We start from the raw sequence: 27,811 nt of genomic DNA, 5'->3' as shown, positions 1-27,811 counted from the left end.
TTTTATTGGCTCACTTCATTGCATCATATCTGAAATTAGATAGAAATTCTTCGAGATTAGGACCTTGGCTGCTGTAAGGTGTCTAGCACACAATTGGATGCTGTAAAATAATAATAGGTTTCAAAGTAGAACAATAGAATATTTTCATTATCTGCACTGTATTCTTTTAAAACTTCAATGTCTGCTTGATTTTCAGGTGCTGATCTTGCCTTTCCAGCTTCAGTCCATGACAATGTAATTTGCAGTAAAACATTTCAAATTCTGTACAAAAATGAGGAGGTTTCAGTGAATGATGTTATGATCTTCAAAATTAAAATGCTCTTAGATGAACGGAAGGTAATCTGCCATCAAGTATATTTAACTATTCAGATACTTCAGATCCTTTAGGCATAATTTGCAAAATACTGAACATAATTGTCATGTTTTTAACTCCTTTTCAGATTGAAGAATCCCTTAATGAAATGAATTTCCTGCTATCCTTAGATCTATACTTCACAGACACAGATTATTCGTAAGTTCAAAAATAATATATATTTTATTAAATAAATGAAATGCCTGTTAACTGCTTTTTTTAAATGGAGAGATTAAAATTATAACATCTTGCATATAAAATATTGCTCAAACATTTTTAAAATCTAGAATGCTTAATTTATTTTAAATCAGCTATTCATATATTAGAAGTTTATTTGTATGGGTAAGAAAATCTGGTTAATCTCTTGAGACAGCTTGCAGACTTTAATTACTATGTTTAGGAGAGATTCCTTGTTGTTTACCTATTCATCCTGCTGTTCCCTTTTAGAGATGTAATTATATTTATACATGATATGATATAAAACAATACTATATTTAATATATTAAAGTTATTGAAGACCAATATGGCTATGGCCTTGTGTCATTTAAATAATGGCTTGCTGTTTCTTGTATTGGGGATTTTATTATTGGATGACTTAAAACATTGTTCCAGTAATTACACTTTTTTTTTTTTTTTTCCAAGGCCAGATGATCTGAGCACACTGCAACTAATTAGTAGCCGAACTTTAAAGTTGCACTTTAGCTTACACCAGGGCCTTCATCACTACGTCAATGTTATGTTTGATTACTTCCACCTCTCTGTCATATCTGTTACAGTCCATGCTTCTTTGGTTGCTCTACACCAGCCATTGATAAGGTAATATCCCATTAATAAGATTCAATTAATGTATTGGATTATTAGTTATTGTAACTTACTTGAGTAAGTTTATGTATATGATGTATTGTGCTTTATGATGTTTTAGATTAGAAGCTGTTTTGGTGGTTTTTTGTTTTTTTCCTAAAACTGTGAAATTTTGAGTTCTAGTTTGTGCTAGAATAAAAGGAGTGCAGGTGGTAAAACGCAGATAACTGTAGTAATTTAATACACCCAAGAGAAAAGAAGTAGAGAGCAAGCAATATCACCCTCTGCTAGTGTTCATACAATCTGTAGTTAGGGTGAGGTGATCTCTATTCATTTTATTTATCTTTTTTATCCATGGGTTGAATTGAGCTGACTCTCAGTGGCTTGTTGAGATAGTACTCTTTCCTGATTTCTACACTTTGTACTCCAGAATCTGCTTTCATTTTTTTATTACATCTCTAGCCTTCATAGATGTGAAGAAAAGCTATATAATGTGAACACAGTATAACCAGTATGATAGTGTCTTTTTGAGTGTTCAGGCAGCTTGAAAAAGTAGCTGAGGTGTAAACTTCCGTTGATTATTTAAATTGACCGTTAACTCTGAAGCATAGTGATGACACTATCCACATCAGCTTTAACTATTACATAGATTATCAAAGGATATGCCAGAAAGAAGAGGGATAACCCTGTTATGAATTGAGCATAGTCTACTGCATGTGATGCTTCATTTTGTCCTGGGTGGAGGAGCTTAATTCGTGGACAGAGCTTAGGAGAGTAACACCACTTCTCCCCCCACAGTGTTATGTTATAATTATTTTTTTCAGGAAGACTCTGTGGAATAATGAATAAAGGAGTATGTGGGCTTGTACATTCTCATTCTAGCAGGGTTTGGAGTGACCCTGTATTTGGTGGTATTCTCTACTGGTACCTTTCTGATGGCCTTACCAGTATGTGTTGAATTAAAGTGTTTATTTTAAGAGTTTCTTTTTCTTATTTACGTGCCCATACAAAACTTACATTTCAGTAATCTAACTGATGGAGCTTTAAAAGTGTTGTGTTAGGTTGTCTGCAGCTATGGAAAAACCTACAAACAAACCTTTTTTTAAAGTAGTATATATATTTATGCAAACAGGTAAACTAAACTAATAATGCCAAATTAACAAAACAACCATCTATTCCTCTCCCCCCCACATACAAATAAGCAATATCATGCTCTGTAGCCTACATTTATATTCTACATCTGTACTATTGTGACTCAACAACAAAAATAGGACTCAACTGAGCAGCTTTTACCATTATTGCAGTAAGAGAACCTACTGCATGGTTTTATTTGAATATTTATTATTTGTATTACAGTAGTACCTAGATGTCCCAAATGAAAGCAGGGTCTTATTGTGCTTGGTGCTGTACATACACATTTTAAGAGACTATAGCTCACCCTTTGTCTTGTCTATTTAGAAAGAAAGTATTGTTTCCCTTGCCATTACAAAGATCAGAACTGAGGAAAGAAACATTAAGGGTATGTCTATACTGCACACTCCTTACAGCAATGTGTAGAATACATACACTGCATGTCCCTCTAGAATGTTTGTAAATAGCAACATAGACAGTGAGGCACTGCTTATGTGAGTAAAGACACACCAGAACCCTTAGGGTATGTACCCTACATGGTTCTCTATGCTCTCAAGTAGTGCCTCCTGCGTACCCTGCTATTTTTAGCAGTGTAGTATCCTGCTTCTTCCCCACTGTGGGAGCCTTTCCCCACTGCCAGAGTCTCTCTTTTTGTGTTGGGGAAAGGTTCTGACAGCTCCCTGCTGCCAGAGCCTTTCTCTGCTTCAGGGAGCTGCGAGACCCTTTCCCTGCTACCTCGCTATTGCCATAGAGACCGTCACTAACTTGTGTAGCTACAAGCCACAGTGTGGATTAAGTTTGCTTTTCATTCTGGTGTGTAGCTACAAATACAGTAACTCCTCACTTAACATTGTAGTTATGTTCTTGAAAAATGCTACTTAAAGCGAAACGTTGTTAAGCGAATCCAGTTTCCCCATAAGAATTAATGTAAATCGGGGGTTAGGTCCCAGGGAAATTTTTTTCACCAGACAAAAGACAGACAGACAGACATACATACATACATACATACATATACACACACACACACACAGTATAAGTTTTAAACAAACAATTTAATAGTGTACACAGCAATGATAATTGTGAAGCTTGGTTGAGGTGGTGAAGTGAGAAGGTGAAAGAGGGTGGGATATTTCCCAGGGAATGCCTTGCTCTAAATGTTGAACTAGCACTCGGATGATAACAACAAGGAGTCCAGTTGAACCTTAAAGACTAACAGATTTATTTGGGCATAAGCTTTTGTGGGTAAAAAACCTCACTTCTTCAGATGCATCTGATGGTAAATTTTTGTGGATACAGACTAACACGGCTACCCCCTGATACTTAGTACTCGGATGAGCCCTTAAGGGTTAACAAGTTGTTAATATAGCCTCACACTCTACAAGGCAGCACAAATGGAGGGAGGAAACACAATAGATGCATGGCAGTGGCCGCAAACATTCCCTGCGGAAACTGAACGTGATGATGAACCCACGCTATCCAACTGGAGCACATCAATCCCTCCACTTTCCAAAGTGCTGGGTGGTGCGTGTGTGTGTGTGTGTGTGTGTGAGAGAGAGAGAGATGCGCATTTCCATTTTAAGTACTCTGACCCCACTCTAAGTACACTGCCATTTTAAGTAGATCAGCAAGTTGAGACAGCAACTGCTGCCAGCAAGCTCCCTCTGTCCTGAGCCCTGTTGTGTCCTCCTCGCCGCTCTGTGGAGATGGGGTACAGGAGCAGGGAGAGGGGGACACCCTGACATCAGCACCTCGCTCCCCCCCCACGTCCCCTGCACAGCAAGCAGGAGGCTCCCAGGAGCAGCTCCAAGGCAGAGGGCAGGAGCAGCACACGGCAGTGGGGGGAGGGACACCAGAACTGCCCGGCAATTGATAGCCTGCTGGGCGGTTGCCGCACAGGGAACTTGGGGGAGCTTATGGGAGGCTGCCAGCCCACCCTGGTTCCAAGCCCCTACCAGCTAGCTCCAACAGGCTGCTCTTCCTGCAAGCAGTGGACAAAGCAGGCGGCGGCCAAACAATGTTATGAGGGAGCATTGCGCAACTTTAAACGAGCATGTTTTCTAATAGATCAGCGACGTAACAACGTTAAGCGGGATGACGTTAAGTGAGGAGTTACTGTACCCTGCTCTCTGGAACCCATGGTGTGCAGTGTAGACATAGCCTTAGTGACCAACCCAACTTTCACAGAAAGTCTGCAACAGAGCTTGGGAACTGAACCCAGATTACCAAAATCTCAGAGCAGCATCATAATGACAAGATCATCCTCCTTTTACCATCTCCTTTTTAGAATATACATTCTGTCTGTGACCCTGACTACATCTGCTTTATTAGTTTTACAATACAAGTCAACAATGGTGCTGAGTCTGGGACTAACTCAGAAATACTGTTAAAGTTCATTTTTATGCAGCTCTTCAAGTAGATATATTATGTCAATGTCTTTGACCTTAGTAGGTGACTTTTATACTTTCTCTTGCAATACAGCAGTTTATGCTGCAGACTAGTCAGAGAAAGTGGTGGCTCATCTACTCATGGTGATTTACTGGAAGAAGACTATTTGGTTCAAACGCAGAAGCCAAAAGGATTAGCTGCTGACTGTGGTTAATGGCCAATAGACAAGGAGGTGCCTGCAGCAGCTGCTATTAGTGCACTTGCGGTTGCTGTCATTGCTGCCTTGACCTTGTCCCTGGCCTTTTTCTTTGAGGTTCTTGTCACTGCCACAGTGGCATTAACTTCTGCCCTGCCTTTTTATTGGTCATCCTTTGCCTAGTCTCCTAAATTTGCAGGAGTCAATAGATTCTGTCTTCAAACACCTTCCCCAAGTTCTCTTAAACTGTTCCTCGTTTGGGGGGGGGTGGGGGATGGAATCACAAATTTTTTTGTTTACAGAACACATCAAAAACAAGTGTGGTGGGTGGAAAAACAAACAGCATTACACTAATAATACTGATTTTGTTTCTTAAACACAGATTTTTCTTTAAATTATGTTTCTTTGCTTTCCTCCCGAATCTTCAAATACTCCATGCCAGCTCCTTCTCTTTCCCTGAACTCTTCCTCATGAGTTCCAATGCACAGAGTACACGTGTAAATGTCAGTCCGCAAAACGATATTACAGGAAGGTGAATTTATTATTTAAGCTGCAGTATCCCTTTAGCTATGGTGCACAAATTTCATATTTGCTAGCAAAAACTGTTCTTATTTGTATGTATGATGTTTTCAGAGAATCGGGGTAATATTCTTCCATGGCACCTTTATACAATACTGGCAAAAATTTTGAATTTGCTGGTGTTCTGTGTGTACAAATTTTTCCTCCCGGTTTTGGCTCTTACGGTGGTGAGTGAATGGAGCAATTTAACTTTATATCTCATCTCAGTATAATGTGAAAAGAGACTAAAATGAAGTAGTAATTTTCATGTTGCTATAGTCATGATTGGAGCAGAATGTTACCAGTTCACCCAGAAATATTTTTAAATACTTTTAAAAATCTAATTACCCAAGGTGTCCTTTTAAATACTTTTCAAGAAATTTTCAAGAAACAAGCTTTGCAGTTGTTGTAAGAAGGTACTCAAAACCAGTAATTACCTGAACATCTTGATTCCCTCTGACTTTCATTAAAAACACAAATGATTTGTGTTAAGAATTTCTGCTACTATGATAAATAATTGTGGCATACACTCCTTATTACATGTGTTCAATTCACTTTGTGTTTATAATCAAGTGGATATTTTTCTCTATTTTTAAATGGTTCTGGCAGCTTTCCTCGTCCCATGAAGAATACTTGGTTAAACAGGAACACACCAGCACAGAACAGGGACACTGTGATTCCTACTCTTGAAAGTGTGGTCTTTGGCAATAACTATACAAAACAGTTATCAGCAGATGTAAGAATATTATTGATTGACTATTTTATTTATAATATTTCTGATTTTTATTGGGTAATAATTCTTTTTGAATGGTAATAAAGGGCAAACTTAATTAAAGGCACTTTACTATGCCTAGTGACATGCTATAAAGGGAAGAATTTTACCAAAAGGCTGTGATATATGTTTCAAGTTCCTTTTTATAGAAAACTTAAAATATTTAGTGTAGGGCTGTTGATTAATCACAGTTAACTCACGCAATTAACTCAAAAAAATTAATCACGATTTAAAAAATTAATTGTGATTATTTGCAGTTTTAATTGCACTGTTAAACAATAGTATACCAATTGAACTTTATTAAATATTTTGGGTTTTTCTACATTTTCAAATATATTGATTTAAATTACAACACAGAATACAAAGTGTACAGTACTCACTTTATATTATTTTTATTACAAATATTTGCACTGTAAAAATGATAAACAAAAGAAATAGTATTTTTCTATTCACTTCATACAAGTACCATAGTGCATCTTTTTATCATGAAAGTGCAACTTACAAATGTAGATTTTTTTTTTTGGTTACATAACTGCACTCAAAAACAAAACTGTGTAAAACTTTAGAGCCTACAAGTCCACTCAGTCCTACTTCTTGTTCAGCCAGTTGCTTAGAGAAACAAGTTTATTTACATTTACGGGAGATAATGCTGCCCGCTTCTTGTTTACAATGTCATCTGAAAGTGAGAACAGACATTCTTATGGTACTTTTGTAGCTGGCATTACAAGGTGTTTATGTGCCAGATATGCTAAACATTTGTATGCCCCTTCATGCTTCGGCCACCAGTCCAGAGGCCATGCTTCCACACTGATGATGCTCGTTAAAAAAATAACGCGTTAATTACGTTTGTGACTGAACTCCTTGGCGGAGAATTATATGTCTCCTGCTCAGTGTTTTACCCGCTTTTTGCCATATATTTCATGTTATAGCAGTCTCGGATGATGACCCCACATGTTGTTCATTTTAAGTACACTTTCACTGCACATTTGACAAAACACAAGGTACCAATGTGAGATTTCTAAAGATAGCTACAGCACTCGACCCAAGGTTTAAGAATCTGTAGTGCCTTCCAAAATCTGATTGTGACGGGGTGTGGAGCATGCTTTCAGAAGTCTTAAAAGAACAACACTCCGATGTGAAAACTACAGAACCTGTACCACCAAAAAAGAAAAGCAACCTTCTGCTGGTGGCATCTGACTCAGATGATGAAAATGAACATATGTTGGTCTGCACTGCTTTGGATCTTATCAAGCAGAACCCATCGTCAGCATGGACGCATGTGCTCTGGAATGGTGGTTGAAGCATGAAGGGACATATGAATCTTTAGCAAATCAGGCAGGTAAATATCTTGCAATGCCGGCTACAACAGTGCTATTCAAACTTAGGTTCTCACTTTCAGGTGACATTGTAAACAAGAAGTGGGCAGCATTATCTCCTGCAAATGTAAACAAACTTGTTTGTCTGAGCGATTGGCTGAACAAGAAGTAGGACTGAGTGGACTTGTAAGCTCTAAAGTTTTACATTGTTTTATTTTTGAATGCAGTTGTTTTTTGTAGATAATTCTGCATTTGTAAGTTCAACTTTCATGATAAAAAGATTGCACTACAGTACTTATAGTAAGTAAATTGAAAAATACTATTTCTTTTGTTTTTTACAGTGCAAATATTTATAATAAAAATAAATATAAAGTGAGCACTGTACATTTTGTGTTCCATGTTGTAATTGAAATCAATATATTTGAAAATGTGGAAAACATCCAAACATTTTTATATAAATGGTATTCTATTATTGTTTAGCAGTACAATTAATCGTGGTTAATTTTTTTAATCGCTTGACTGCCCTAATTTAGTGTGTTTATCTTTTTTGTGAGATTGCACTCCAGTGGAAATTGCAGGCCCATGTATGAGTTTCAGTTTCAGATGAGTTTGGGGTGGAGGATGATCTATAGAAAATCTTTTTAGTTATTCTGCTAGTGCAATTTTATAGTATGTAATTAATATGTATACTAATCCTTTTTTAGGGTTGCAGTTTTGTGATTGCGGAGTCCTTCCTGAATCATGCCTACAATCTCCACTATACACTTTGTGCCAGTTTGCTGCTTGCATTTAAAGGGTTACACAGCTATTTCATCATGGTAGCAAAGGAGCTCCCCTCCTCTCACCGAATAGAACTGGGTATGCTGAACACAAGAAAATAAATCACTTTTATTTTCTATCACAAAGATATTTTCTGTCTTCTTGCTGTGCTCCTTAGAAAAGCCTGTTTTCTCTCCCTTCTTCTTGACTGAAATATAATTCATCTTACATCTTGTACCTGTTGTGCACCTGCTATTTTACTACTGGAATTGAAATGAGTCTTATAGTAATGATCAGAAATATAACAAAAAACACTGCCATCAAGTTAATAAGATTTAAAAACTGGCTTTACATGATATTAAATTATTTTCTTGAAGCTTTTTCAAATCATTACATTAGTACTAAAAATATTTGAAGCAAATCCCCACCCTAGTCTAAATACTGTATTATGCCTATGTGCATGCTGTAAGGAATCATGATTGTTGTATATAAGTAAGTTTAAAGTTTGATTCTAAAAAAAATTCTAAATGCTGTAAGTTTTGATTTGAAAAGAACATCATGAGGAAAACTTGAAAATAAGGCCTTAAGAAGAAATTATTTCTAAGGCAATTTTTTGTTTTTTAAAGGCTGGATGCTCTTAAATTGACATAATATTAATTATCTGAGACTTCGGAAAAACAGATTACACTATGGACTAAATCTATGTAACTGAACAGTCGGTAAGATTACGCTTAGTTTTGAGAGTAGCCACTTTCTCGTCATGATTAAAATTGAACAGTTAGAGAACATATTTCTACAATGAGAAAGCATGCAAGGGGACTCGATAAATTTTATTAATTTTAAAGAGACTGACTAGAGTTTGAATCAGCCACCTTTTGCAAATGGAGCTAAGGAAATATTGCTTAAAAATATAGTTCTAATAATAGGTCTGTTCTACAATAGGAATTTACATTAGTATATCTTTGTCTCTCAGGGGTGTGAAAAATCCATGCCCCTGAGAGACATAGCTATACAGACCTAACCCCCAGTGTAAACAGAGCTAGGTCCCTCTCGGGGAGGGCGATTACCTGTGCCAATGGGAGATCCCCTCCCATCGGTGTAGGCAATGTCTATGCTGTAGCATTTTAAGTGTAGACATACTCTAACATGCAAGATTAGTACTAAACTAATGTCTGTTTTGAGTTGTGGAACCAAAAAGATGGCATAGGTGTAAAGGGATAATACATTGGCATTCTTAAAGACCACTAGAGTTTACATCAAGCATCAAGTATCAGGGGGTAGCCGTGTTAGTCTGTATCTACAAAAACAACAAGGAATCTGGTGGCACCTTAAAGACTAACAGATTTATTTGAGCATGAGCTTTCGTGAGCATCCGAAGAAGTGAGGTTTTTACTCAAGAAAGCTCATGCTCAAATAAATCTGTTAGTCTTTAAGGTGCCACCAGATTCCTTGTTGTTTACATCAAGCATGTTTGTGTTGAACATCAAAACTTTTTGGCTTAAAAAAAAAAGGAGGGAAGGGCATTTTGGAATCCATGAGTGTGCTGTTTGATAGGGGTTACCATTTCGTCTACTGTTAATTAGCTTTGTCTTTTAACATTATAGGATGAGTAATCAGTAGGCATTTACCATGCAGGACTTTGAGACATGAAAAGTGTTGGCAAAAAATGAAAGAAAAGAATTTATTATATGAGGAATAACCCATAAATATAGTATAACCTCAGAGTTACAACACCAGAGTTATGAACTGACCAGTCAACCACACACTTCATTTGGAACTGGAAGTACACAATCAGGCAGCAGCAGATTCAAAAGAAGAAAAAAAAAAAGCAAACACAGTACAGTACTGTGTTAAATGTAAACTACCCCCCCACACACACACACAAAAGCGGCATTTTTCTTCTGCATAGTAAAGTTTCAAACCTGTATTAAGTCAATATTCAGTTGTAAACTTTAGAAAGCACAACCATAACGTTTTGTTCGGAGTTACGACCATTTCAGAGTTATGAACTACCTCCATTCCCATGGTGTTCATAACTCTGAGGTTCTACTGTAATCTATTTGATATAGTGTCTTTTTTTTCCTGCATAAAAATTTATGTTCATTAAAGTACCATTTACACTAGAAACTAGGCTTTCTACCATCAAGAACAGAAGCAGTGCTTATAGTCACAATGCAGAGTATATTGTGTGCCAATTACTTTAATCCTCCTGTGGCGGGGTACACCCTTTTTATGTGAATGACTCAGCTTTTAGTAATGAAACGCCTTATGTGCCAAATAGTATCTATTGGTTTTACTCTTTATGTAAAGTTATGCTTAGAATACCAAAATTACTTAATTGAAACTCCAGATTGAACTCCTGAATGAATCACAGCTTTTCCTTCAGTTCCCTAACACATTGTACAAGATAAAAAATATATATAATAAAATAGAAACCGGGATTTGAATAATACAACTGTAGAGTATCATCCAAGGCCCATTGAAGTCAGTGGAAAGCTTCCCATAGTGTTACATGGGTTGGGATCATACTTACTTTCAGAATCTTAATTTACTTTGAGATTCTACAAGTTTGAACAGAAATAATCAAAAATAATATATTTAGTGCTTTGAAAATTGACTCTTCTATATATACTATACATTTATTGATGATATTTTCTATATTTTAATTTTTTCTCAATCTTTACAGTTTAGTATGTAATATCTTTTCTTTTTTCTTGTCTGTGAATTTTTTTTCTGTTAGTTCTGTTATATTGTGTATATACCTATATCTGGACTGTTTATATGACAACAGTGACTAAAGCTGTTTATACAGATACTAACATTGCTAACATTATTCACTTTTTGCTTCTGGAAAATAACCATTACTGATAGCTAAGAACAAGGACTGTTTTCTTTAAAAACTAGCAATAATCAGAGACAACTGCACTTCTGTAAAAATTAAAAAAAAACTTGCACACTAGATTTTCACATTCTATAATACACGTTTTATTTTTGTCATTTGTTATTACTATTTATCTTGAGTTTTTACATGGTAAAGTATATTTTATATCTGAGATTCAAATAGGCTTTTGGGGGCAAAAAATCCCAAATCCTTTTTAGATCTCATAAAAAGTATTGTTGTTATTTGTTTTAAATAAAATGTCTTTATCTTGCTTTAATTTTGTTTCTTTTGTTCACTTAATTCTATGATGTACATTTTTATTCATTTCAAAATGTTGATCTGTATTTTTTTTAAACAAATTGAACGTGCAACAGCATACGCAAAATACTGTTGGACTTTGTAAATAAACTTAATTTTTAGCATTTGATCAATATTCATTTTTAAAAAACAAAACAGGCATTAGAAAATTTCAAAAACAGCGTTAATGTACATCATGAGTAACACCTAATCTAGAAACTATACTAAAATTATATGCTTTAATGTTCTATTCTAATTGCACTAATTTCTAGGCTAGCAATAAACTTTCTTACTAACTTTAAGGCAAATAAGCACAGATTAAAAAAAAAAAAAAAGAGTGTAGTAACTAGTCATCTGTGTGCAATCCTTATAACTAGCCAAGGCCAGCATGCAGGTCCTTTATGAACGCCTTCTCAGAAGAAAATATCCACGAACCCAGAGAGACGCCTATCTAGGTATGTTTTTAAAGCAGGTGATATAATCCCTTAGATTTTTATTATTAGTGCAGAGTATTTTTGTTTCAGGTTTAAGGAGGAGCAAAAAAACCTAAGGATCAATTCAACCCTGATGCAAGTGTGTGGAACTCCAGTGAAAACAGTGGCTGGACTAAATCTAGCACTGTATATCAGTGGAATGAGCTACCACTATTGATATGCAGTTTAGTTTCTTTCTGTTTAATAAAATAGAAGTGATTGATTAGTTAAATGGCTTCAGCTGATTTGAAATCAAATAACTGGAGAAAACAAGAATTTCATTTAGCTTCATTAATTGGTACAACTTTAAATTTCTAAATGATAAAGATGAATGTATTTTCTTCCTGGGGAATCTTCCATGTCTCTGCTGGAGCCCTCCCGACTTGTTTTCTCTTATTTCTAAACCAACCAGTTCTCAAGGCTTAAATTGCAGCTGTTCTCTCTTTGGAGATTGTCAGCACTGTTCCATAAGTGGCCAGGGGAGGATGATATTGTAGCACACTCCAGCTCAGATGTGGGGAGAGAGAAACTGGTCCACAAATCAGTCACAGTCTCTTACATGGCAGTGCAGAGACTTCTAGTAGGCCTAGCGTAGACCAAGTATGACTGTGTTTTGTCTGGAATTTTTTACTGTTTTTTTAACCAAAGATCCAGCAAAATCATATCAAATCATTGCTGGATGAACATTACTGTTACAGAATATTTTACTTTATAAGGTGGTATGATTGAAGGTTAGTTATATTCAGCTAATTTATAGTATTACCGTTTCAGTTTCATCTTTCAAGTTGTTCCTCAAAGTTTTATAATTGGGGTGTAAAATCAATTTTGGGTTGCAGTTGACATGCATGGTAAACCTTCAGCATGATGATGGTTGAATAAGCCAAATAATTTTTTTCACAAGTAACTGAATTTGCATGGTCCCACACACAACTGAAAATGTATCTCAGATGACAAATTTTCATTTAAGTTGTTGTGAGGATGGGATAATTATCTTTATCAGCCATTTAGATTATAGGAGTGTATGTAATTGTTTTTAATTGCTGTTTTTTACTAGTTTCTGACAACTTGCATTACTACAAATTGAAAGCTTGGTTTCTCAAAACAAAATAGGCTTTTAGTTATGTAGATTAGGTCATTTGGTGTTACTTTCAAGCTTTTTTGAAAATAGGTATTTTAAATACATTTTTACCCAAAACATTGTAAGAAATCCATTAATATAAATTAAATAAATGTTTGTCATTCTGTAAGTATTAAGTATATCCTAAAATTTTTATAACAGGAGGTTTTGTGTTAACTCATATGTTTCCATGAGAGAATGTATTTCCTCACTTGTCCTTCATTTTTATGATATTGCAATGTTTCAAAAATGGAATTAACCATACAAATTGAACACAAAAATTAATTTTGAGGTATATTCTGCCATCCTTATTCATGCAGCCTGAAGTAAGATTGCAGAATGTTCCCTAAATTAGTGTTTGTATACAGATTAGTCTAGGGTAGTTATCTGGTATTCCATTTTTTGAAATACCTACAATATCATGAAAATCAAGGACAATTGAAGAAATAAATTATCTCCTGGCAATATAGATCAGTGAGACTACTGAGAGTTTATGATGTGAGGCTCATGCATAAATCTTTGTAAGAACTGGGCCTTACTCTGCAAACAGTCCTGTTAATTTCACCACTAAATTTATTCTTATTAAACAGTGTGAGTAAAGATGGCACATAAGAATTTCCAAAAAGTAGAATATGTTTATAAATAAGTCATCCACATTTTGTGATCTAATTTCAAGCTGCTGTCATGTGCAATTTCACAATATTGACAACTTGAAATGATAAAGAGTAGTTCTTTTTGAACAAATATGTATTCCCTGAATAATTTGAATCAAGGTAACAAAAGTGGTAACTTTGGTAGCCTGGCCAACTTATTTGACAAGGTATTTCATCTGAGAGAATTCTTTAAAAATAGATTCTTTTTGAGTAGGTGAGAGATATGCAGTTGTTTTGTAAGTGTTCCCGGCATTCAGTTGCTACCCTCTTTTTTTATTTAAATAGGTTGTGTCCCATTCTCAGCCCTGCACATGATCAGATTCTACTGTTATGCTCTAAACGCTTTCAAAAGAAAAAATGCTGCCATTCCAAATGTATAGGCAAAATAGTTCTAATTGTTATTTATTTCAGAGCTGCAGTATTTCTGATAACGTCAGTTTGGCAGATATTTAAAAGAATAGTTTTAAAGAATAAAAATTTTAAAAGTGCATAAGCCCCTTTTCTAGTTAGACTTAGGCTCTTAAGTCATTTAGATGCTTTAGAAAATTTTATGCAAAATGTTTATTTTTACACTATCAAGTATATAAATACATATACAAATTATATGTACATTAGATGTACAACAATACAAATGCTTATGTACATACAAAACAGTGTCTACACAGACTTCTTAAAAGAATAAATTAAAGTTTTAATTATTCAAAAATTGTCTATTGATATGAAAGCATTTTAGTCCAGAAGTTTTCTTTAGTTGAGAAAAATGAACAATTTATAAAGTTCAGAAAATAACTGTTTATAACTGTGAAACAGCTCCAGAAAACACTTACACGTGTGAGTATTAGTCATGCAAGCAATCCCACTAACTTCAACAGGACTACTTATGTGCTTAGTTTGTCACATTTAGAAGGGGATTGAGGCCTATGTGTTACCTGAAAGAAGGAATGTACATCATATAATCAACCCTTAGGCCCTGATCCTGCAATCCAATCCATGAGAATGAGTCCTATTGAAGTGAGTGAGGCTGTGAAGGGGTCCAGCCACACTGATCTGATTGCATCATCATGACCGTAGTCTTGATTTAAATCATGAACTTCAAATCACTAAGATACAAATGTCAATTCCATTCTATTATGCTGTTTTACTTTAAAGGGATATCATCAATTAAAAAAATCACACTTCTGTATGAAAATGTTTTACCTTAAGTTGTAATAGGTAATATCTAAGGTTACTAAGATCAAAGGACATTTTTTTCTCTCTTTATCAATAGGTTTTCTTTGTGTATTTGTCAGCATACCATATGTCCCTGTTCCCTCAGTATTGTCAGTTACTCATTTCCCATTGTTTTTATAAGTCTTTCAAACAGCTACAGGAGAGATTTTTTTAAAAACAGGCAAATGTAATTATAAAATAAAATGAAACAATAACATAGAGACTCAGGGTCTTAATAATTAGTTGAAACGTTGTAGCTCAGATTTTGAAATGTACTAGATTTCAAATTAATGATACTACTTTAAATGACATCAAGTTTTCTTTGAGTCTTTTTTGTTAAATTGCTTTATGAGGGAAGTTGATTTGTTCTACAAGTTGGAAAATATGGGTGTGAATTTGGTAAAATATAATTTCATGCATATGCATCCTAATCTTTCCAGAGAACATAGATGTAGAAGCTCGCCTTACAGAACTGTGTGAAGAAGTAAAGGTACTTTTTGTCTTTTATTCATAATAAATGTAAAATAAGTTAAAAGCAAAGTATTTTCTATCAGTATTTCATAGATTGCTGCAGAGAAAAATTATTGATTTTGGTAATTTATTTTCTGTGTTGTTTGTTGCTTATTCCAAGAGATGCTGTATCCCACTTATGGATTGTGACAGGTTGAGAGATATGGTTACTAGTGATGTTTGAAATGCAAAAGGTTACTGATTCAATCTTAATTTTGATAATATTTCTCCTCCAGATGGACTCTTCACTGCCAAACTCTACCAACTCTTCTTTCCATTCTACTCTCTTCTAAGATGTCTTCTTCTCTTTCTAATCCTTCTCTGACTAGAATCTGAGAAAATTAAAAAAACCCAAGATTTTCTTTCAACAGCCTTCTCTTCTTCTACTTTATCTCCTCTCCAGGTTCTGATGTTTTCCTTCTACTATCCCACAACTGCCCCAGTCTCCCTCACTACTTTCATTCACTCAACTTTCCTTATTTTGCTAATAGACACACAATTTCAAGTATGCCTTTGGATTTCCTTTCCTAAAGCTTAAAGCAGGAGTTCACAAATATTTTCTTAGTGTGGTCCATCTCCCCTGTTATTCAGGAAAATGCAGTCCACTTTCCCCTTCATTCTCAATAGCATAATATTACTGAGGCAGTTGCATACAGCAGTATAGCTTAGGTTGAAAAGAAACATTAGCTAAAAATAAATATTTTCCTGTATTTAATATGATGTGAAAGCTGGAAACAAGGAAAGTCAGCACCATCTGACTAGCCAGCTCTCTGTGGACCACTAGGAAGTGTTTCACAGGCCAACGGTGCTTCACATACTGAAAGCTTCTTACATTTATGTAGTCTTCTTTATCTCTTTCCTTCTTTGGGCATAGCTGATCACACCTCTCTTCCTTAAATCCTCTGTCAGCTTCCTCACCTCTGCATTCTTCTGGTTTCCCCTGCGTCGCTGTGATCACCATGTAATCTTCTTCAGAGGTGTCTCATCATTTCCTTTCCCCTGTTCTCTTATCCATTAGTATCACTTAGAGATTCTGTCTCTGTTCCCCATCTCTTCTCTCATCCTCACCTAAATGATTACCAAATCTCTGTCCTTTGTCTTTTCTCTCCAGTCTTGTGTCTCCAAATATGTCTAAGATATCTCAAAGCACTACATTTAGAAAGGAAAAATTAAATGCACAACTACAAAATGAGAAATAATTGGCTAGGTGGCAGTACTGCTGAAAAGGATTGGGGCGGTTATAGTAGATCACAAATTAAATATGAATCAACAATGTGACATCATTCTGGGGTGTATTAAAAGGAGTGTTTTATGTAAGACATGGAAGGTACGTGTCCAGTTCTACTTGGCGCTGCTGCAGTTTCAGCTGGAGTATTCTATCCAGTTCCGGGCACCACACTTTAGGAAGGATGTGGAAAAATTGGAGAGAGTCCAGAGGAAAGCAACAAAATGATAAAGAGTTCAGAAAAAAACAACTCTGAGGAAAGGTTTAAAAAAAACCCTGTGCATATTGTGACAGACCCAGACCAGTGGGGTACAGGAGTCTGGTAGAGGGCAAATATACTGGTCACTGGATGAGTAGTTTTCTGTTCCCTGAGTGACCAGAGCAGGGGCTGCACTAGAGTAATCAGGAACCTGCTAGAACCAGTTAAGGCAGGCAGGCTAATTAGGACACCTGGAGCCAATTAAGAAGAAGCTGCTAGAATCAATTAAGGCAGGCTAATCAGGGCACCTGGGTTTTAAAAAGGAGCTCACTTCAGTTTGTGGTGTGTGTGTGAGGACCTGGGAGCAAGAGGCACAAGGAGCTGGGAGGGTGTGCTGCTGCTGGAGGACCGAGGAGCACTAGCATTATCAGACACCAGGAGGAAGGTCCTGTGGTGAGAATAAGGAAGGTGTTTGGAGGAGGCCATTGGGAAGTAGCCCAGGGACTTGCAGCAGTTACAGGAGGCACTATAGACAGCTGCAGTCCACAGGGCCCTGGGCTGGAACCTGGAGTAGAGGGCAGGCCCGGGTTCCCCCCAAACCTCCCAATTGACCTGGACTGTGGGTTCTTCCAGAGGGGAAGGTCTCTGGGCTGTTCCCCAACCCACATGGTGAATCTCTGAGGCAAGAAAATGCGCCAATAAGCGCAGGACCCACCAAGATAGAGGAGGAACTTTGTCACAATATTTAGTCTTGAGGAAAGAAGACTGAGAGAGGACCTGATAAGTCTTCAAATATGTTAAGGGTTGTTATAAAGATGACTGTGATAAGTTGTTCTCCATGTCTGCTAAATGTATGACAAGAAGTAATGGGCTTAATCTGCAGCAAGGGAGATTTAGGTAAGATACTAGGAAAAGCTTTCTAACTAGAAGGGTAGTTTAGCTCTGGAATATGCTTCCAAGGGAGGTTGTGGAATCCCTGTCATTGGAAGTTTTTAAGAATAGGTTAGACAAACACCTGTCAGAGATGGTCTAAATTTACTTGGTCCTGCTTCAGCTCAGGGGCTAGACTTGTTGACTTCTCAAGGTCCCTTTTAAGCCCTCTTTGCTATGATTTCTATGCAGCTACAGTGGTTTACAGAGGTCAGAAAGCGCTTCCTGGGGAAGGGCAGCGTATAGGACCAGTAGATGCAGCCCTAAATTGCCTACCTCACAGTGTCAGAATGTAGCAGGGCTGGGGGCAAGAAAGGAGGTGATTGGAGCACACTCTGCTCTGGCAATTCTGCAAAACTACCCATAACTAGCCAGGTAAAATTAGAGCAACCCATTAGACTTCTCTAATTTACACTATGGTCAGTATTAGCCCCCAAAACAGAATCTTGGAGGCACAAATATAGATGGAAGCTGCCTTTACTCTGCCCCTCCCCCTCCTTCAGCCTGGGCTGTGCCCTGAAGTGCATGCAGCCTAAAGTTCAGACAAAATGTCAAATGAGAGCAACAAATAGTGGGAAGGAACTGAAGAAGGGAGGACTTGTGCATTATCACACTACATGTAATTCCTGATTCTTCTTTCTCTGTAACGTGACCAAAATCTGCTCTTTCTTTACTAACTCAGCTGCTAAAACCTTTGCCTCAATACCTTGATCATTTCTCACTTCAATTACCTTCTCTTACCACTTCTCCTGCCATTCATATGTTTATAGTAGGGCTTCAAGAACATGCAGCTGGTCCAATAGCAATTTTAATGTATGGTGCTGTATTTTTGAGATCAGTTTAGATTAGTGTTAAAATACACATAGTACTGGACTATTAAGATCCCTTATTGTGAGGAATACTAACCAAAGACACCATCCCTAGCACTCAAATTACATTTAACTCTAATGGAACCATGCTACAAGAGAATGTCCTAGGGATGCAGTAAACTATGAAGAAGGAAAGACTCATTTCCTATGTATCTTTTTTTTGTGGTTCTATGAGGTCATTAACACCTCGTGAGAGTGGGCCCTGAGGAAGCAAACTGACTTAAAAATACAAGTACCACACGGTCCTAATCAGTGGGGTCAGTTCTGGAGAGGAGATGACTCTTGTTTTAAACTAGTTGTAAGATAACATCAGTATCTCAGTTTTATCCCCGCAACACCCATCATTGGTTGTGACACAATTTTTGTTATTGTGTCATGTTTCTAATTCCTGATTCCTAGTTTTTGTACTTCACACTGTAGTTTAGAACTCTACCAAGTACAGTGGTTACAACCTGGCCTTCATTTTAAAATTACAGTTGACACGAGTCAAGTTCTTATTGTAATTTAAGACGATGTGACCTGATTCTAAAAGACTTTCCAGGGTAATATCTGGAACCGCACAAGAAGTGTTCTGTTAGTAATGTAACTTTAAATTAAGTGAATTGTTTTGATGTTTGGACAAAAAAGCTATAATTTAAGAGGTTGTTTTTTTTGTAGAATTGTTGTAAGGGTAAATACTTTACTATATGAAACTGAGTTTATTTCATTGGTTTTGTGTACTTGTGAAGGCATCATCTATAAACAAGCATTTATAGATTTAGTAAGAATATTTTTTCCTAACTTCAGAAAATGGAAAATCCTGATGAACTGGCAGAACTTATAAACATGAATCTTGCACAGCTTTGCTCTCTTCTGATGGCTCTGTGGGGGCAATTTCTAGAGATCATTACCTTGCAGGAGGAAGTCACAACATTACTAGCACAAGAACATCACACATTGAGGGTAAGTATTGAACCTGACAGTTGAGTATTACATAGAACAAATTCTATCTTTTAAAGCTTTATTGATGACCTTTTTATTTTGTAAACTGGTAGGTTTTCAATGAGATGACAAATTCTACTTTTTTCTGCTATGTTTGTGAAAATCAGAAGAGTAGAACTTTGAGTGTATCTTTTGTACTGCATTTATAATTGTGGATTAAATGATGCTAATTGGTGAAATGTGATTTTAAAAGTACCTTATATACTTGATCATAAGCCGGTTCGTTTATAAGCCTATCCCCCCAGGTGTATAAGTAAAAATGGAAAATTTTTATAACCCGTTCATAAGCCGACCCTATAATTCAGGGGTCAGCAAACTTTGGCTCCCAGGCCATCAGGATAAGCCGCTGCTGGGCTAAGATGGTTTGTTTACCTCAAGCGTCTGCAGGCACGGTGGTAAACCTAAGTAAACAAAGTGTCCCGGTGCGCCAGCTGCTTATGCTGACGGGCCGGGACAGCAACTGGTGGGGAAATTTTTTGGTGGGGAGAAGCTGAGAGTCAGGGGAGTAACCCCTGTGACCATCCTCCACATGACCCCACCCCTAGCCCGGGACCCCCACACTCTCCCCATCCCATCCCTTCCCACCTTATCTGGGGAGGGCCAGGGGAGGATGTCTCTGGGCCAGGTGGCACGGCCTCAGCGTGCTCCAGCGGTGTGGCCACAGCCTGCTCTGGGGAGCGGGGCCGAGCGGCATGGCTGCAGCCTGCCAGCCCCGGAGCTGCAGCTGCTTCAGAGGCTGGGGGGAGAGCAGCGTGGCCAGAAGAGGAGAGATTCTGTCCCCGCCTCTTCCCTTCTGGCTGTGCTGCCTCCCCTTGCTCCCTCTGTTGGGGGGAGGGCCTGTGTCTCAACTCTCCCTCTCTATACCAGTTCATAAGCCGACCCCCTTCTCTGGTGCTTCCCTTTTTTACTAAAAAAATTCGGCTTATGAACGAGTATATACAGTAATTAAAAGACACATATGTTTACTACAAAGCAGCAATTAATTATATTTCTGAATAAGAAATCCAGCTTAGAAGATAAATTTCAGGCTCTGGAGAGGTAGCATTTGTGCAGAATAATATATTTTTCTTTAGGAGTCCTACCTAGCTGGTCTACCCATTGTACTTCGCTGTTACATGTAGGCATTCCTTGCCAGTCATGAATCAAAATGTGCAACTTAAGGAATGATAGCATTCATAACTTCTTGAAGAGAAAAGCCTATTATGGGGAATCTTAGAAGAGAAGAGACAAATCAGAAACAACCTGGAACATGAGATTATTTTATTTTATATATTATATATTTTTATAAAATGGGCTTATTTTAGGCAAAACAGAGGTGATGCTGGTTAAGAGTAAAATATTTTCAAGAATAAGCAAAAACTATGACCGGAACCTCAAATTGAAGGTATTTTCTCCCTCCTCTCTTCAATTATCAAGAAGGGAGGTAAATATCCATTTAAAAAGTTAACCATTTAAATTATTACAATTATGTTGTTTAATAGGTTAACTGATTAAAGGGGAGAGCTCCGGACGGCCAGCCTGGGCGGCAGGGCTGCTCCTGCAGGACAGCTGGGGATGGGGTTGGAGGGCCAGCACAGCTGGGGCTGCTCCGGACGGCCGGGCTGGGGGTTAATGGTTTAATTGTTTAGTATTTTACATCCCTTTTATCAAGGTTATGTGCAAAATTGGAGTGTAGACTCTGAGATAGTATGAGTAGCTAGAAACCTCTTCTGTTTATAGCTGATCAGGAAACGGTGTCAGACCTTATTGAATGAGACCTAACTACAGTGATCCATGACTTTGTCATATTCATGCTAAATTATTGTAATGCACTATATCTGGGATAAACAAAAAGTCACCTGGAAGCTGCAGCTGGTAAAACACTTTGCAGCTGATCTGCTGAGCAGCACTGGCCCATCATGCCACATCATACCAGTGCTTTATACATTACAGTAGTTACCTATCCAACATAAAGTCCATTTCAAGGTTCTAGTCCTCTACAAAGCATTGGCTGGCCTGCAACCCAGCTGTCTCAAAAACCTTTCTCTTTGGGCCCCACAGTTATGATTATCAGGGACACTTTGAGTCCAGGGTATACCTAGCACAAGAGCTGGGTACTCTGCCTTCTTAGTGAAAGAACTCATGGCTGTGGAACTGGTTTCTCCTGGACAGACTAAGCCTTGAATCTTAATGCAAAACTCATTCTGTAGGGAGGATATTTTATTAGTAGTTTGACCCCACCCAACTATGTATCTATTCTAGTCTTACACTGCCACTCATCACTGTAGTATCTGAGCACCTTCCACGTAAAATCAGTAGCAATAGTGAGGATCCTCCAAATTATTTCTGAGGTTGGACATAAAGGGGAAAACGCTCTTACTTAGAAATAGCTGTATTAGAGCCCAGATAGTATGTTGATGTTTACAGACTGTGTATAATAAGAATACAAAAATATAAATATTTTTTCTCTACCTCAGCCCTGATGTTAAAGATAAAATATTTTAGGTAATTATTTGTATGGGCAGTATCTTGTTTTTAAATATCCTCTGATTTTAATTATTTTTTATCTTTCTAGCTCAGTTATCTTTGAAAATTAAATATTGATGCACATATTTTAGGTAATTTCAGTCTACTTCATCAGTATATGCTGAACACCCCGTTAACTGGGTTGAGATATACACATAATCAAAACCATTTTTTCCCACGATCCCTATCCCTGCTGGCTTCCACTCCACTGTAATGTCCCACAGAGTTTCTATAGAGGTCCCCTCCATATTTTTGACAGCATTGTATGGTTTTACAGTAGCGTTTTTATCTTTATATTCTTTTTATATCCATTTGGGATATGATGTATTTAAAAGGAACTTGTACTGTGTACTAATAAAGTCATTTGCTACTACATGGTCCTGCTTTGGGTTCTGTCTTTTGAAGTTGAGGGATGACTGCTTTCAAGCTATTTTTGACCTCAGAATCATTTTGAGCATAAACATTGCTCAAATTTACTTTTTTGGCAGAAAACCAGACTTTTAAATCTTCAAATGTAGCTACAGGAATATACTTCCCAGAGATGCAAATCCAGATTCACAGCCCCAAGTTGGGATGGAATAATTCCATGTTATCCACAATGTAGGGTCGTATGGAGGGATGCACACTCTGCCATGTTTCTGAAGTGACAGCTCTGTACTTGAATGTGACCCTTTTTATAGCTAAAAAGAACTAAGCTAGTCACATCTCTTTTCGAAAGTGATCTGCAAGTATTTTTAAAACAAATTTTTAAGGTTCCCATACAGTAGATGCTCTATCCAGACATTGAAGGGTGAAAGGGGCATGCAAGACATAAGTAATATTAAACTTTTCTTTTTGTTTTAGGCCTGACAAACTCAAGTTGTTGGGTCTAGCTCTTTGGCCACAGCTGGGCATGAATTGGGTGATGTACCATCAACTAGGAAACCCTCCTGGAGCCAACTTGTAGGGGGCAGTTAAATGGAACTTTTTAAGTTTATAGAGCACTGGTTTGCAAAGGTGATTTTTATTGTTTTCTATATCAAAAGATTAAAAAAAACTATTTCTCTGAAACACTGTGCAAACACATGCCTTTTAATGAAAAATAACCAAAAATCCATGTCCACTTAATTGACCCCATATAAGTTGGCTGCAGGATTGAGCAGAAAACTCTGGTTCATGTTACAGTCCATAGAAGACACTCTGCTGTTCACATATTGGAGCAGCAGCCAACAATCCTGGAGTTATGGGGACTAAAATTTAAAAAGAAATAGTAAATTTATGAGCATCGATTTCAGAGAATGTTTGACTGTGTACTCGAAACCTAATTCTGGGATGCACAATATAGCACTTTGTGTTATGCACTAAATACTAGTGTGAGTCTTTATGGTCTGGGGATTCATGAGATATCCTTGTGCTGGAGAGCTTGCAGTGAAAAGGGGTCTCACTTATGATTTGATCTGCTCATGTCCAATGGTGCAGCCTTTTTGGTTTCAGGCTGCTAATAAATTTAGTTATGATATGAGAGAACCTATTTATTGTCCTCTCTGGCACAGAAAGTCTTTTGCGCTTTTATTGCAATAAATTCATACGTTACTTGATAATGTGCTCTATTAAATGCTTCATCTTTGCTAATTTTACCATTCTCCTATTTATAGACTATCCCTTCTGCAAAGCATCACCTCTCCCTGAGATAAACCTGTATTATGCTGACTGATTTTCCTTGTACTGGATTTTGTGTGGTGTTTATCAAAGACATCTGGGTCTGTTTTTTATGCTTATTGTATGTCTTGATATTGCAATATAAATATTTCTGAAGCAATTGTGCTGAATTTTTGTTGTTGGAAACATTCAGCACGTAATGCAATTATTTTATTTTTTAAAATTCTTGCAGATTACCTTTAATAGGACATCATCCCTCTGAGTTAAAAATTGCAACAGATTTTGATTGCTACATTACAAAAATAACTACAGTCTTGTTGAGTGAGAGTTTGTGTGTACACAGTTACAATGTACAGTTAATGAGGTTTTGGGTTAAGTAGGTTATGTGAAAAAATGATTTAAAATTAGGCCTGGTCTACACTAACCCCCCAAGTCGAACTAAGGTACGCAACTTCAGCTACGTGAATAACGTAGCTGAAGTCGACGTACCTTAGTTCGAACTTACCGCGGTTCAGACGCGGTCCACACGCGGCAGGCAGGCTCCCCGTCGACTCCGCGGTACTCCTCTCGCCGAGCTGGAGTACCGCAGTCGACGGCGAGCACTTCCTGGTTCGACTTATCGCGTCCAGACCAGACGCGATAAGTCGAACCCAAAACTTCGATCCCCAGCCGCCAAACTAGCGGCTGGGTGTAGACCAGCCCTTAGTGTGTTATTTTTTATAATATAAATCAATCAATCTAGTATGTAAACATTTTGTAATGATAAATTTTTGTTCTATGGTGACATCTTCTGGTAGGCCTGAACACATCCTGAAACTATTTCTTCCAGCCTGATGTCCCTACTAAAATTTTAAGAAAACTAAGAATCTCACATTGCCTGCCTGCGCATCTCTGGGCAACAATGTGTTCGCCACAATAATACGATTTTTTTTTTTAAAAGAGCCCTCCTCTTTATTTATCTATTTATTTATTTATTTATTTCTTATTGGAGGACCATAAAACACAATTGTGGGGGACTTCATGATAGATGACTTATAACAGGGTACAAAACCTTTCACAGCTAAGTCTCCATTATGAAGTCATCCAAAGTTGGTAATGATAGAAAGTCATTGCCATCTGCTGGTTGGTAGGTGTCATGTATTAAATGAGTGTTGGTAATCTGTCCATTTCCTCATGGATATTGGGCACTAGTTGATACCCTTGTTATTGTAGTCTCTACATAAAAGTCAAACATCAATGAGACATAGAGTTTGAACTACCATTGCATCCCTAGTACTGATTCCTTTAAGTCAAGTTTGCGGCAGCTTGGTCAAGCTTGCCAACAACATATACAGAGAACTGTCTAGAGCTGTTAATCCAGCTCCTTTCATAAGTGTTAAAATTCACTTAATAAACAGTTGTGTATAACGCATTGTTGTTGTAGTTCTGTCGGTCCCAGGATATTAGAGAGACATGGTGGACCAGTTATTGGACCAACTTCTGCTGGTGAAAGAGACAAGATTTTAAGCTTATACAGAGCTCTTCTTTGGGTCTGGGAAATGTATTTTGAGTGTCACAGCTAAATACAAGGTGGAACAGGTTGTTTAGCATAAGTAGTTAACGCATATTGTTCAGCCTAAGTAGTTAACAGATATTTCCCAGGCCATGCTAACTTTTCCTTCTAAGGGTTGTCTCTGGGTTAGACTATGCTTTAACCGTTTTTCCAGAACAAAGGGACACAATCTCTTACAGAAATGAAGTGGAAAGTGTGGTTTTTCTGATGATAAAAACAAAGACCAACTAGCCAAGATTGCTTTTATGCTTCCAGAGTAGCAAATTTAAGATCTAAGGAGACAGTATAACTGAAAGTCTACTTTTACACACACGGACATTTGTGTATCATTAAAATATGATTCCATGTGACAGGAAAAATAGATGAGCTTTCTCTGCTGGTAAAAGCTATAAGAAAAGCCATAACTTAAGTTTTGCAATGCAGTTTCCTTTTTAACCTGCTGTTTTCGTTTCCCCGTAACTTTTTAAAAAAAACTTTCCCTTGTGGTTGAACCTTTTCATGCTTGATTATAGCCTAAAGGTGAATTTTGTGGTAAAGTGACTCAAATCCTGTGGGGTTTTTTTTTCTTTTTCTGAATTATGCAACTGGGAAGAAATATTTTTCCATTTTTTTCCATTAAAAAAAACTCTAATGACAGAAACTTGAAATCAGATTTTGACATATGGCTAGTTCTCTCTGAGAAATATTTACTGTGAACGCTTATTGGCAGGAAAAATAACATTTAAATGGGCTTTTACACATAAACCAAAAAGTCATTTTGGCTTTTCATTTTAAATATTGCCTGTGAGTACACATGAATTGCATAGTGCTATAATCCCATGCTGTAGAACTCAGTGAGGCCCAATCCCCAATTGATTCCCCTGGGTGCCACCATTTCAGCTACACACGTACACCAACAATCACAGCTACATACAACACAAGGAAAATCTAGTCAAGCACTACTGAGTTCTACAAATACATAATGAGACAGCTTCTGCCCTGAAGAGTGTATAGAGAGAGACCATGAGTGTATCAAGTACTCAGAGGGGATGGGCAAGAGAAAGTAGCAAGAAAACATTGTTAAACAGACTAGCTACAAGTACAATTAGATGGCTGAGTGATTTCAAACATTTCTTACAATTAGTATATAATCCAGTAAATAAAACATGTTTGTGCTGAAGATAGTAGCATATGGAGTTGCTCGAAACTCTGCTGTTCTATACCCAAACACCTTTCTCTGCATCTCCTTTAAAACCAACCAAACTAGGTAAAATCTATTGTAATGCAGCATTAAAATTGTGGGTTTGAACACAGCGGTGAGGAGATGCAAAAGTAAAAGTTCTCATAACAATGTTAATTTACCCATGTTACATTTATGTAGGACTTGAGGTTACTGGTTAGACTGCTATATGCATATCTTAATATATGATATGTGCAATGTGGGAGATCTAATGTTCCTGACTATTGTGTACTCACATGTGGAATATTAACATTGCACTACTGTAATTTTTTACATGCAATAGATTACTGTATATTCCACAGTTCCAATTTCTCCATTTTTAAATTAATAGCATATATTTCATTCTTGTATTTTGACAGTAGGTAAATATAAGCTCCTTTGTGCTGTAAAAAAACTAAATATTGTATTTGCTTTATTTTATTCATGTATTTTGACAACTAAATCTTAATGGGTAATCATTGCTGGCACAGTACTTTTGGCATTGTAAATTGCAGGAGCAATGGTAAAGGCAATGTAAAATCTGTACTATATTTTGTTCACTTTGAAATCTGGGACAGAAAAAGGTCAAATTACACACCCTTGTATAATTCTGGCCTGCTGCATTCTCATGAACTGAAGAATATTTGATGAGTTTCCACTCTTGAGGATAACCATCATACATTTTTGAACTTGCTCATATGATACTAACTAAACTTCCTTTTATTCAAATTTATCTTAATTTTTTTGTTCATGTCTCTGTTATGTGTCCAGATAGGCAACTGGAGCATGTTACATTTGCCCTATTTGTTCAAGACCGTGCTTCCCATTCAAAACCAATATCTGCCCCAATCCTGTATCTGTTCGTGCTAAAAAAAAAAAAAAAAAAAAACACATCAACTGACACTCTTGTTCATGAAATTTGATGACTGAATATTTCATGAAAACATTACTATTTATTCACGCGTGACACTGACGTGACATAGCAATGTTGTTGGTTTTTAAAATGCTTTTTCTATGTAAAAAGAATTCTTATTTTGCTAGTTGTAATTGTTGGAATCTTTCAGGTACGAAGGTTTTCCGAAGCATTCTTTTGTCTTGAGCATCCAAGGCAAGCTGCTCTTGCATATCAAGAACTACAGTGAGTAACTTGAAATAGTTTATAGTGAGGCTTTTTTTATTACTTTTCCAAATCGTGTTGCTAAATGCACAGAAACCGCTTGTAGTGCACAACATATGTCACAAGTGTGTTATCTTTAATATGCTTCAGATTACAAAAATGTCTTGTATGTACTTATGTAACTAAT

General features: G+C 37.0%; 1 protein-coding gene across 2 annotated transcripts in view; it reads left to right on the top strand.

Moving 5' to 3' along the window:
* Positions 1-27,811, top strand: part of FAM135A (family with sequence similarity 135 member A) — a 138,576-nt gene that overhangs the window by 61,029 nt on the left and 49,736 nt on the right. For both annotated transcript variants that reach the window (XM_026654784.2, XM_026654791.2), the window contains 9 exons: positions 197-336; positions 441-511; positions 995-1,168; positions 6,033-6,159; positions 8,216-8,369; positions 11,826-11,903; positions 15,341-15,390; positions 19,420-19,575; positions 27,572-27,645. In XM_026654784.2, the coding sequence (XP_026510569.1) occupies positions 197-336; positions 441-511; positions 995-1,168; positions 6,033-6,159; positions 8,216-8,369; positions 11,826-11,903; positions 15,341-15,390; positions 19,420-19,575; positions 27,572-27,645 (1,024 nt within the window). The remainder of the gene's footprint in view (positions 1-196; positions 337-440; positions 512-994; positions 1,169-6,032; positions 6,160-8,215; positions 8,370-11,825; positions 11,904-15,340; positions 15,391-19,419; positions 19,576-27,571; positions 27,646-27,811) is intronic.

The sequence above is a fragment of the Terrapene carolina genome, unplaced genomic scaffold, assembly GCF_002925995.2.
Source record: "Terrapene carolina triunguis isolate 2854851 unplaced genomic scaffold, T_m_triunguis-2.0 Scaffold42, whole genome shotgun sequence".
NCBI lineage: Eukaryota > Metazoa > Chordata > Testudines > Emydidae > Terrapene > Terrapene triunguis.
The sequence above is the reverse complement of the archived record's forward strand: the minus strand, read 5'-3'. Positions and strand labels throughout refer to the sequence as shown.